Raw genomic sequence first — 13,470 nt, 5'->3', positions numbered from 1 at the left:
GTGGAATGTGTTTGGAGAATTGTTTACCTGGGGTGAGTGCTTGATTGGATTCTGGTGAGGATTTTTTCAGCCTGATGGCCAATCAAATCCACCTGTGTCTGGACTCTCACGAGAAGGTCACAAGTTGTTTGTTAGATATGGTAGTTAGAAAAGTAGGTATGTAGTTTTAGTATCTTCCTTGATATAGTATATTAATGTATTATAGCATAGTTATAAAAAAGAAATCATTCAGTCTTCTGAACTGGAGTTAGGCATCATCATTTCTTCCCACTGGGTTTGCCTGCATTTTACAATATTATCCTTATTACTCCTCGTGCCCTGACTTTAGCAGTTAATGGAAGCTAAGCTAAGATAAGCTGTTTTTTTTTTAATAAAAGCTCTTAGGCCATGTTCATAAGGAACTTTGTATTTCAGCTCTGTTTCACTGCCATGTTCACAACTGAACATCTCTGTGCTGTGGCATCCTGCTGAAGGAGAGGATGTGGCTGGCAAGCAGCCCTGCAGAAAGGGATCTGGGGCGTGCTGTTCGGCAACAGGCTTGACGTAAATCAGCAGAGTGCTCTGGCAGTCAGGAAGACAAACTCCTTCCTGGTGATGCATCAAGCCCAGCATCACCAGCTGCTCAAAAGAGGTGATTATCCCACTGTATTCAGCACTGGTGTGGCCTCACCTGGAGTGTTGTGTGCTGGACTCCACAATTCAAGAATAAGGTGAAGGTACTCACATGTGTCCGAAGGACAGCAACAAAGCTGGTGAAAGGGCTGCAAGGAATGTACTATGAGGCATGGCTAAGACTTTGGGTTTGTCTAGTTTGGAGAAAAGGAGGCAGAGGTGTGACCTCCTTGCTCTCTACAGCTTTCTGAATAGAGAAGGGGGAGATGGAGGTGGTGATATCATCTCCCTGGGATCCAATTATGGGACATGTGGGAATGGTGTAGCGCTGCACCAGGGGACGTTGAGACAGAACATCAGGGATCAATTATTTACTGAGAGGATGGTCAGGCACTAGGCTTCCTAGAGATATGGTCCATGCCTCAATAGTTTGAACAATGCCCTAAATAGCATGCTTTAACATTTGGTCAGCCCTGGATTAGTTGGTCAGCTGGACTAGATGATGGCTGTAGGTCCCTTCTGACTGGTATCTCCTCTCCCCAACTCCTCAGGGCCTCACATGCTTTGCTGTTTGGTTTTGTTGTTGTTGTTGTTGGGGGTTTTTTCTTTTTTTATTTCTTTCTTTTTTTTTTTTTTTTATTTCCATAAACCTCCTGCTAGGCAAGCAGCAGCATTCTCTGTCTCTCAAGGAAGCGGAATTGGAATTCATTGAGATTAACCATAATAAATCCACATCTTATAGGGCATCAGTGTTTTCAGAGGAACTGTGGAGTGAAATGGCCACATGGTCAAAGTGTCTTGCTGAGGCTCCCAGGGTGCAGTGAGTCTCCTTTCCTTCTAAAAACATTCAGGTCAGTATCCTCTTTTTGCAAAAGCCTCTCATAGCCCATCCCTTTGCTTGATGATGGCTGCAGTGTTTGCCACTGTGAACTCAGCCTTTTGACTGAGCTGTCATTCTCCATCATCCAGCTAACACAGTGATTTCTGTATTATAGACCCATTATTTGACACTGAAGATACCCGGTTAATACATTAGCTAAAGGGATACTGAGAATAGTGTACTGCCTTTAGCAGGGAATATTGAATGCTTTTGTCTTTGAAAAGTCCCACTGGTCTTTCCTTTGTGAATGGCTGTAAATTGCTTACTGGAACTAAAATGACACTTTTTGCCCAATTCTTTCTTGATTTTACCCACGAGGTACATAGAACCAGTTGATTAAATCACTTGGTGCTTTTCTCTGTCTAAGGCAGACACATGAGTTTCTCAGCATATGCATTTAGGATTCTTTAAAAACGGGTGAAAGAGGAGAATTTCATACACAGTTACCTGCTTTGTATCCTTTTATTGAAAGGCATTAACATACTTTAAAACAGACCTTTTTTTTACTTTGCTAAAGCTCTATAAAAGTTAGAGGTACAGCTTGAATTAATCGAACAAATGTCCTCCATAGGACATCCTTCCTAAAGAGAGAAAACAGCTGTCTTTTGGAGGCATATTCCTCTTCTGTATTTCTGGGGCTAACTTAAACTCTTAACCTAGATGGGTAATTTAACCAGTATCCCAGTTTTGAGGTCATTACACTCAGGTGAGGTAATATCCACCAAAGCCTGCGAAACCTTTCAAATTTTTTTTTTCTTTAGGCATTTTCTCACCTTTAATTTTGCAGGACGGGCACATCCTAAGGAACATCTTGGTTTTAGAGAATCCAGAGATTATGATAGTGCAAAAGCAAGAAAAAAGAAAAGAATTATCCTTTTATCTCGCTCCCAAACCTCCTAGTAAGCACACACTTTTTTGGTAATGGGAGCCCCTTTGGATCCACTTCCATTCCTCAGACAATGGGAATGCAAAACCTGCAGTGGATGTTAATCCCTTTCACACCAGTAGAAATGGTAAAGAATTCAAATTTGCACTGAAAATTGAGATGAGGTAAAAGATGAGACATTCTGTAAATATAAACCCTTTAAAATAAAATAATACAGATGACATAAAAGTGTAAAAATTGTTACTGACATGAATAATTCACTAACTATTGAATGGTATAAGTCACCAACTAATGTGTATTATGTGCCATTTAATAGTGGATGTATCTGAAGAAATATGGAAATTGGAATACTTTAATAACTTTATATGTGAAAGATGATGAGACTGCCTAAATGATTAAGAGGAAGATATGTTATAATGAACTAAAGCCACTCGAGTGTAAGGTAATTTTAATTCAAATCTCCATCTGCTTATGTATAATTAAGACTCATTTAACAAGTTAATGCCTAACAGAGAGAACTGATAAGTTTGGTATTAAAGAGCTTAAGAGAAGTAAATTAAACTGTCGAGTTTGAGAAGATTTCATTTGAATTCCCTGTACATAACCAAAACACATCTTCCAGGTGCATTTCTTTACCCTGACTATGCAGCCAGGTCCCAAATTTGGGGAGAAAAAGGAGATGAAAATCATAATATCTTTGTTATATTTTCATTTTAGATTTCATGTCAAGTCAGGAGTTTGACAGCATCTTTGCTCATATGAATATTTATACTGTTCAACCTGCTCTCCATATAGTGTCTATATACCATTAAGACACTTTTCATTCCATCAGAAAAATTTATACATTGCAGAGATTGCCAGTGGGGTTAAATAACTTATGAAAATAAGAGGATTGCCTTTGATGTGCAAAGAAAGTAATATTTTCATCACTGGTAAATTTTATGTGCTATTCATCCACTTAACTTTTTCTTTCAATCTTTCTCCAAATATCTTTCTTGCAAAGTCCAGTAGTCAAAACAGTGGCTTCAACCTTTTCATCTTTCATCATGCAATTTAAATTTTCATCTTTTGGCTTCTTCTCCACTGTCAAGATGAGAGTTTCCTATATTCTCTTCATACTTAAAATTCTCTGTGCTTTCAATTTTTTTTTGTCACTGGAGCCAGACATCAGCTTTGACTTGCTCCTAGTGCTCTGGAATAAGTTAGACACTTTGGGGAATGTACTGGAAGAACAAATACCACAGTATGTCTAATGCTTATTGCAGTGCAGATGCTCCCAAGTGATGGCAAAATATTAAAGCTATGGGGTTTGATGACCAACACCCAATCTCAATAAATGCCTAACATAGACATTGCACTAATTGAAGTTTACTGTTTTGTTCCTAGGCTAAAAAGACTTTAGCATCATTCTGGTTTAGTATCAGTCTAAGTGCAGAAAAAATTAGGGACTGAATTGTTTAAAACTCATTAAAGAGTAGAACCAATGTCTTACTTCTCAAATTGAGTTTTGGGCATTGGAGGTTCTTAATTCAACAGCGAGTGAAAGATCTCTTTATATATATATATATATATATATATATATATATATATATATATATCCAGAGATTAACACAATTTACTGTTTGTAGCTAGTCTTTCCATTAAAAAAGCATTTGGGTTAATATGCATTTTTGTATGTCTATCTCACAAATAAGTGAGCATATGTTTTAAAAGGTCTTCCTTTCCTCCAGCATTTAAAAATGCACTCTGTACTGAGCCATCACCAAAGACATTTTCAGCACCCCAGTAGAATGAACTTCATGGGGCATAGGAAATGTGCCAAATGAACTAAGCCGCCTAAATTGACTACAGATGAAAAGTTACAGTTATAGTCAGACAAAGGCCTCAATTTGTGTTGATAAACTCATCTATGAGAAAAAAAATTGCTTCTTTTAGTGAAGCCCCCCCTTTAACATTTATTAACTTTCAAGTTCAGAGGTCTTGCTTCCAGAAGAAAGAGGAAATGAGAGAAAAAGGGAAGAGAAGGGAAGAGAAGGGAAGGAAAGGAAAGAAGGAAACTTGTTTAAGAGTGCAATTTGAGCTTAGAGATCCAGGAAATTAAAATTTTAGACCAAAATTTAGAATCCAAATGTGAAAAAAAAAAAAAAGGAAACAGAAAAGAAAAAAGAAGAAAAGTCAGAAGCTCATACCTAAACCATGAACTAGTCTGGATGAGGAGGTGGCCAGCATGTTTGTGAAACATTGCTGATGGCCCTTCCCTGGTACCTGAGTGAACCCCAGAACACATTGAAATCTCCCGGATGACACTCAAATTATAGATTTTTGTATTCCATAAGGACATTGTTTTGGGACATCTTGTACATCTACTGAAGAAAGAAGCTACCAGTAGGGAATATTGGCATGAGACAGACTAATTAGTGAGTAAGGACTCAGTCCCTCTCCATGGTCTAGTGCCTGTGAAAAGCAGCACATACATTTTACTTTACAGTTTGTATCAGTTGTAAGCAATATGCCTGCAGCTCAGCCCCACTACCCACAGCTGTCACAACCAGGATGGTATCTGAGTATATAAGTCAATTCTTTCTTCCTTTGAGCTCCATCTAAGCAATCTTTACAGTAGAGTAATTTCACTTCTTAACCTCACACATAGTGAAGTTCTGAACCTCTACACAAATGCCATTTTTCCTGGCTCAGAACCAGATGAATTGGGCAAGGGAAGCCAAGATCCCTAATTACCAGGAACAGAAAAAAGCTGCACATGGCTGAAGGCCCTGACAGTGAGAGGTGGACCCTTTTCCTGGAAGGACAGGAACCTGCTCACTCCCAAGAAGGGCCCAGGGACTATATACTTGAGCTTGCTGCCTTGCCAGGTGCATCCCAAATCCCAGGTTGCACCTTGTCTCTGAGGTAGTATCCAAAACCTGTCCTTCATGTAGTAGCTGACACTACAGCAAGATGAATAACATCTGAAAACCTGGGCAAAATCTATACAAGTCTTATAAATGCAGCAACTGCCATTCAAGTATGTGAAATGCTCGCCTTTAAACAGAGAAACATGTTTCAGAGCAAAGGCATTTAAAGATAATAAAACCTGCTCATGATCCCTCAGCAATATTCTTTCTCCTCCTTCAGGTATTAGCCAACTGGCCTCTCTGAGAGTAACACAACCAGGTTTCTGACACCTGCTCTGTGTGACTGTAGACAAATGCCAGCTCCCATAACCTTCATTTTATCCTCATTCCTGAAGAGTATTTAATACTCTGAAAAAGCAGTGGGTGCATAAAATGGATATTAATAGAGCACTTAGCACATACATGTTTGTGATCAGCAGTTTAAAGGTTAAGAACCTGGGGTAATTTCAGCTTTGAACCAGGAAATATTTTAGCATCAATGCACATCATGAAAAAAAGGGTGCTATTCTATAATTTGTACCAAGAGGTACAAATGAATATTAGTTAAACAAAAACAAATTTAGAAAGTCAAGCATCATGATAGTAATGAATAATTAAATCCCTGTGAGTTCAGAAAGTGTAATGGTAAAGTTGTGATATCATCTCTTGTAAGGTCCTTGTTTGGTCTCACAGGGCAATGTATCAATCACAGACTAGATTACATATCTGATTACTTGTGTTCAATTCAAATAATGTTACCATTAACATTATTTCAATTGAAATAAGGTTACCATTAACATCATTATGTCTTTAAAAAATAAATCTAATGCAGGTTTTGTTTATTGACATGATCATATTCTTTTCCCTTTTAGGATACTTACATTGAGAGGATGATTCAGGGATCCCACAGATTTTAACCTTACTTATAGTGAGCAGTGCTCCTAAATCAGTTGGCAATACACTTGTCAAGAGGAACAAGGCTTTTTACAAGGCCATTTTGTTGGCTTCATAGGAAAAATTACCTCCCACTGGTCTCTGCTGGGTAGCAGTGTTGGGGGGAAAGATGAGTGGGACATTAACTCCTTTCCCAGCAGTGAGGTGGCCATGGTAACATATCCATGCAGCTACCCTTCCCTGACTTTTGCACTTTATCTCAGAGCAATCCTGCTAAACAAGATCTGGTCTTGTTCCAGCTTGAAAGCAGTTTTATGTTCCTTCATATGAAAAGAGTTCTCAACAGACAAAGTTTTAAAGATTTATGACAACATAAAAAGCATTTTGTTCCTTCTCTTTTAATTTGCCTTAGTGCTAAAATGTTATTTTTCTCAGTAAAAATAACGACATTTTGAAAAAAAAAAAAATGCTGGAATAAATCACATGTGGGATGCCAGCATTGGATTTCACTGACACAAAATTGCTGGAATGAGAGAGTGCAATGCTGAGTGTTGCCTTGCAGAGAAACCAGCTGAGAGCAGTGAACAGTAAAACACTCACCTGCCATTCAGCCCCTGTACACCACCACCCCGCGTGGCCTCGCAGCCCTGCTCTGGGGCTGCGTGGTTATTTTCATGCTAGCAGCAATGATCAAGGCATTTCATCAGGCTGAAATGGATACTTCTCCCCAAAGCTGCCCAGAGAAAAAGGAAAATGACACTTAATAACTGTAGTTTAGAAAAAAGGAGAGAAAACTGTGGGCTGCTGGAAACTGCCCAGATCAAGGATTATGTAGAGACATGGTATTTCAGCAGGTGAAGAAGAAAGGAGAAGGTACCTGGGCTCTGGCAGGCATGTGCTGAGCTAGAAATCATGTCACGTGTGCTACCAAAAGTATCAATGTATCACCTCTTGGTTTTCTCTTTTGTTTTACTAGATTTTGACAGATCTCCCTAGATTTGGAAATATTTCCACTTACAGACTATTAGTACACTATAAATATTGTTTATTCTTTATTTGTTTCTCTAATTATTATCTATTGCTTAGCTCCTCTCCTCCCCTCCACTTGGACTCCCCACCCCACCACCCTCCAGTTAGGACTTTTCTCTAATTAGACATGGATTTCCCTACTTTTATTTCTCAGTGATGAAATAATGATATTACCTTTTCTGAAGATTCATATTGTTCTCTGAATATGCATGTCACACTAGCTTGATGGGACCTCTGAGTCATGATTTAACAATGGGAGAAAATCAGTAAGTACTGTATCTCAGGGAAAGACATAAGAGCAGCCATTGTCTTGAGCTGATAGCAGATGAACTCAGATTAGGTAAGAGACCTGTATTTAAGTGCGATTACTGGAATGCAATAAGGGAAACAGCCAAACTTCTAGGCTGTGATGTCTCCAGAAGAATGTGTACCTTCCTGGATGACTTAGGTTGGTCGAAGACAATTCCTAGGCTCACCTGGAGAGACAATCTGGTATCAGCCCCTTGAAAGCAATACTATATGACCCTATGATCGTTTCTGGTCAGGGATTCCACACTTTTATTAATTTAAAAGAAAATAGTGGAGGTGTTTGTCATTGGGCCTGAACAGTTGTATGTTTAGTGAGGATTTAGTGTCATGTCTCCCTGAGTTTTGAAGACAGAATTTTCTGATTATCAGACTGTGAACTGTCAGTGGCATAATTTTCCTAAGCACTTGGAGAGCAGTGCTCTTATGGTGTTTATACGCCTGGAGATGCAAAGAGCACTGCCAATATCAAATAATGTCAAAAGTTTTTGAAAACAAATTAATGATTCCCAGAATTTGGTAGTTTGGAAACACCATTATGTGCCCTTCTGCAACTTTTCTTTTAAAGCCTGATGCCAAGTGACTTCAGAACCTAGTCCTGCTATGGAAAGCACTACAATCAGTTAGGAACGTCTGTGAGCCAAGCACAGGGACAATAAAAATGGAGCTATTAGGCCATTTCTTTAACCCCACAGACTGCCCAAGACAAGTCATTTCAGCTTGCACTAACTCGCTGGGCTGCCAGCAGCAGCAGCAGGAGCTCACAAGATGCCCCAGTGGCAGCAGAGGTGCCTCTGCTGCATGGAGAGTCAGGGAGTCCCACCAAGCACCCAGACAGCAAGTTGTCAATTCTTCTGAGCTCCAGGCAGCTCCCACTGAGGCTCTTTTAAATGACTTGGATGCTCCTCAACAATAACTTTACACACTTAACTCAATTAGTTCTATGTTCTCAAGCTCTATGAAATTGTCACTGCTGGTTTTTCTTGCATGAGATTTGGCTCAAAGTTAGGCATATGCTGTGTTCATGTTTTGTATGTGTAGAAGAAATAGCAAGCTCAGCCAGGGAGGGGACTCATGGCAGTTACCTGACATCTTACAACAAAGAAATAAATCAATGAATAATTTAATTAACTAATAATAGCATGTAAGGAAAAGCTAGAAAGACCCACATTCTATGTGTTCTGCAAAATTAAAAGCTAATTCATAAGAAATATCCTATGGAATTATGTCCTTTGTTGTTGAAATCTCTATAGGCTGTAAATACCATGCACAGTGAAATGGCTTACAGTCAAAGGCAAATTCTCAATCTAAATAAAACAATGCTTGGCTTTTTTTTTCCTTAAAGATAAGCAATAATTTATTTCTCTTTCATCTTCACAATTATCACATACTGCGCAGCTACAAGACCAATGCCACTACATAACACGGGAGAATTGCTCACCTACACTTTACTTGGACAAATACAATTACAATTTACAGATTAAATGTACTGTAAAATATGCAGTTGGAAAAATGTCATTCTTATCTATATGATGGGATGTGGAATATGTTTTATGAACAGATTCAATGTAAGATGTAAATTTTAAAACTTGTTAAGCCAAAGATACAGTATAAAGAATTTTGGTTTGGTATTATATTGTTACTAAAGTAGAAAAAGCAAAATTAGAAATAAATCCAGATCTTAAGTTACAGTATATGTGTTAGGTTAAGAAATTTTTTGCTTCACTTTTCTATTTTTATTTTTATTTTTTTTACAAATGAATAATATGAATATATTGCAGGATAAAGAAAGACTGCCAGATAAAGAAGGTACTGTTATATGAAAAACAAATGAAAAATACCAGGTCATTTTGCTTACAAAAAGATCAAACTATAAACAGTCACAAAATATATAAAAATGCCACATTGAACGAGGCAATTGTACTCTACCTAAACTGGTAGTATACTTTCTTTTAGAAGTTGTGTTCATACAGTAGTAACTGATAAAAAGGCATTGTGCACTCTTGTGCCATCTGGGGATTTAGCACCGTGTGTCATCAGTTCTTGTATCGTCATCCAGTTGTCCAAGATTTTCTTGTTTCTCTTTTTCATCATCTTTTTGTGACTCAGTTCAATAATGTTGATTTCTTTTTTGCCCTCACTGCCACTCTGTGGACTTTCCTTAAGACACTCCAGCCTGCTCCTCATCATGAACTCCCGCCGCCTCCTCTGCTCCTTAGCGCGCACCAAATGCTGCTTCCGCTCTTCTTTGCTCCAGTAGCGACCCATCTTCATCTCACTCATCGTATCATCATCTGTCGTCATCCCACTGCGCTCCTCTTTAATTTTTAAGGCACGTTCCTTCAGGATTCTGTCTCGAACTGGTCTCTTTGTGATGTACCTCGTCCCATCACTCCTTATTTTCACTTTCCATTCCATCCTGGGCTCCGCACACTTCTGTGAGTCTTTGCACATGCTCACCAGGCTGAGCTGGCTCTGGGCGTACTCCACAGCAGACTTCTGCTGGATCAGTTGCATATAGCTTTGATAATGCTTTGCATGAGCAGGGATGTTCCCGTACCTGTAAGAAGAACTGTGATATGGAGACAAATAGGGAATGTGCTCGCTGCTTTGCCTTTCCTGGTCTGTGAATTTGCTGCTTTCTGATGCCAGCACCACATTCTCAGCAGCACTGTTTTGCTCAGTGGGTTTGGTTTTGGCTGAGGTTGTCTCCCTGTTGCTTTGTCCTGAGGATGACTGATTAGCAACAATTGTGGTCCTCAGGTTTTTCCTGTTGGTTATGCTGATCACCCTGTGGAGAGAGTTATCAGGGGATCGCTCCACAGTCAGCGGAGTGCTCCTGCAGCTTTCAGCAGTGTTGTAGGCACTGGAACTGTCCTTGTCAGACTTCTCAGGGTGCTCCATGATGTCATCCAGTTTGCCTCTTTGTACATCTGTGCTGGTGTTATAATTCCTGAAACTTTCATCATGTAAAGCCCAAATGTCTCCATACTGATCTTTTACCTTTTGAAGCCTGTGAGCTTGCATAATATTCTGGCATTCAAGTTCAATGTTCCTCAGTTCCTCATTGAGTAGCTGCAGCTCATGCTCCACTCCATCTTGCTCTCTTCTGTTGCATTCTATCATGCTGCTTGAGTAATAAAGATCATACTCCCCATGGTTTCGAATCTTGCACTTCAGTTCCAAGAGCTGCCGAAACCTTTCACATTCCTCCTCTGGGTTTCCTATGAAATCAGATTCAATGTATTCCCCAGACACCAAGCTTTCATTGCACTGGAGCTCAACACTGCCTAATGTGTCCTGGCTGTGGCCCAGATCCCGTTTGCTCTGCAGGGTAGCACTGTTCTGCTCCTCAGTTGCATTTTCTTGCTCTGAGCTCTCATCATTTCGGAGACTTTCATCTGTAGGTCCCACCCCACTGTCCTTCTCATGATTGTTGGATGATGAGGTTGCAGTGTCTGTAGTGCCATCTTCCTCTTCATGTTTCTTTGGCTAAAAAAATGAGTAAACCAAAAGGATTATCAAATGCAGATCATATCATAGGAGAATTATTTTCCAGTTCTTTTTTGCTTAAACAGCTGTGATCTGATTTAATCTCAATTAAAACAGATCACTAAACAGCAGCCCTACTGCTCATAGCTTTTAAACATTTCTGAGAGTCATGCTGTGGCTTCCATACTTAGCAATGTAAGTGAACTACAGTAGTAGTGACATAGTTTCTAAAGTCCGGAAAGAAATATTCCCCTCTCTAACTAAGCCATCTCTTTGCAATGCTTAAAGATAACGATCACCAGATGGTGAGCTGGTTTTGATTCTGGATTATGGCCAGAAACTGGTGGAGCTGAAATCTTCTCAAACTTGAGAGAAACCTTCAGAATTGGTATCGCTTCAAACAAACAGAACAAGCAGCCAATGAAGCAATGACTAGTACAACTTAACAGGGTGCAAAAAGACTACTGTTTCTTTTTTTAAACAGTGAAATTTTGTTTACTCCATTACACCCTCCATGGCCTTCTCCTATACTTCTTGTGTTCTGAAGCCTTTTTCTGAAAAAGTGTTCATTTTGGATTCTAGGATTTTGCTCAGAAAGACCTCAGTCCATTTCATCCCTAGAAACTCTTTCTGAAAACTAATTTATTTCCATTTTTAGAGTTTATGTTCCCTAAAAATAAAAACAGTCTTTCATTATTAGGTGCAGAACAACACTGAATGCTTTGCATGGGTATAATGTTTTGATTGCTGATTAGCACTCCACTCATTGTACCTCACCTATTTATACTCTCAACCTATTTATATTCCATAGAATGAGAGTGAGATATTCCATAGTGAGGTAACACCTCTCCAAAGAGACAGACACTTTATTTTTCAAACCAGATAAGCAAAGAACCATGCAGAGTGCAATTTATATGACCAAATACCTAACTACACACAGTACCAACCAAACATCATGCCTGTTTTAGGAGATATAAATGCATAATTCTGTATAATGACTGTAATAATCAGGAGAGAAAAAAGGTATAGTGCACCCAGTAAAAGGAAACAAACTTAAAGAGGCCACTGTCATAATTCTCTTTTTATCTACTTTGACAAACAAAAAAACAGGATGAAAATGTGTTTCCTATGTCATCCCTTCTCCTCTCTTCATGTGCTCATGATCACATGCCCTTCATCTGGTTTCATTTCTTCAACTGTTACCAAAAAAATAATGGCTTAGTGTCAGAAAAACAAAAATAACCTCCACCCCCAATTCAGTGTCAGAGTGGAATAAAGCAAATATTGAAAGAAACACACCACCAGGAGAATTCAGTGTCTGTGACAAACCAGTTAAACATTTCTGAAAAGATGCCTTAGGAAATGTAGGTTTAATTTAGTACACCTCCTCCAAGTGTGTGTTGCTACATATGCTATTCTGTTCCCTTCTCTCACCTGCTTTGGAGCTGCTGCAGCTTGTCTTGACCCCTTCTGCCCCCAAACCTTTCAGCAGAGAAGTGACTCCAACCTGGGCAGCTTACACTTCACCCCAGCCACTGCAATGTGCAATCCATATTTCTCACTGCTCTGGAAAATATTTAACTACCAACAGGAGGGAGAACAGCTCCACCAGATGTCCCAAACGCCGCAACCAGACAACAGGAGGGCAGCACTGCAGAGCAGTCAGGAATCTGGGTGCCTATTCCAAAGGCAGGCTCCATTCACATGACCAAACAAGGATGGTCAGGATCTGCTATTCGGGAGTGATACAACACAATTTGCATCCATATGACCAAAACTCCAAAGAGGGTGGTTTATGTGTTAGCCCAGCTACACAGTTTACAGGAGCAGAGCTTCATGATACTTCCTCTGATGTCTTCTGCATGGTAGTACAGCACCCAAAGCATATATTTGAGCACTTCTGAAAAAAATCACTTAATGAGACTATTTGTATAGGTGTTGGGAAGAGACTTTACCGTTGAGGTCCATGCAATCAGCACTTTCAGAACTGGTAGCTCTTGTTTTCCACACCACTTTTATCAATAATTAAAGCTTCGCTTCTTCAACTTCAACTTGATTTATACTGACTGAATATAATACTCTGCCATCTACTTCAGTTACACTCTCTGGATTTAGCATGCACACACAAAAGATGTAAACTAAGCAAAGCCTTTTAAGTCAAGTAGAAACCAGATGAATGGGATTAATCTGATGAAATATGTGTCTATAGTATAGGTAGCTGAATGTCAGATAGTGACTTTGGGTTCCCTCAGGAAAAAACAAGTGCCTATACAATCAGATTCTTCTCAAACTAAAGCAGATATCCATATCACATTAAATTTTTCCCCATTATGTGGATACTTACAGCTAACTCAATTAAGAAAATGGAAAGTAATACAGATATTTATTGCACTGCAAATTTTTGAGATATATTTTATTTAAAAAAATCCATTGTCACTCAAGTAAGGTAGCCCCTGGCATTTTTGTCTTGGATATTTCAT

General features: G+C 39.2%; 2 protein-coding genes across 6 annotated transcripts in view; one reads left to right on the top strand and one right to left on the bottom strand.

Moving 5' to 3' along the window:
* The window catches only part of ZCRB1 (zinc finger CCHC-type and RNA binding motif containing 1), a 290,430-nt gene that overhangs the window by 274,577 nt on the left and 2,383 nt on the right, over positions 1–13,470 (top strand). The window lies entirely within an intron of this gene.
* Positions 8,833–13,470, bottom strand: part of PDZRN4 (PDZ domain containing ring finger 4) — a 234,099-nt gene continuing 229,461 nt past the window's right edge. For all 5 annotated transcript variants that reach the window (XM_068190017.1, XM_068190018.1, XM_068190019.1 and 2 more), the window contains one exon: positions 8,833–10,990. In XM_068190017.1, coding sequence (XP_068046118.1) covers positions 9,464–10,990 — 1,527 coding nt within the window. In that variant the 3' untranslated portion in view covers positions 8,833–9,463. The remainder of the gene's footprint in view (positions 10,991–13,470) is intronic.

This window comes from Anomalospiza imberbis, chromosome 5 (genome assembly GCF_031753505.1).
Source record: "Anomalospiza imberbis isolate Cuckoo-Finch-1a 21T00152 chromosome 5, ASM3175350v1, whole genome shotgun sequence".
NCBI classification, from domain to species: Eukaryota; Metazoa; Chordata; class Aves; order Passeriformes; family Viduidae; genus Anomalospiza; species Anomalospiza imberbis.
This window is presented reverse-complemented; position numbering and strand designations above follow the sequence as displayed.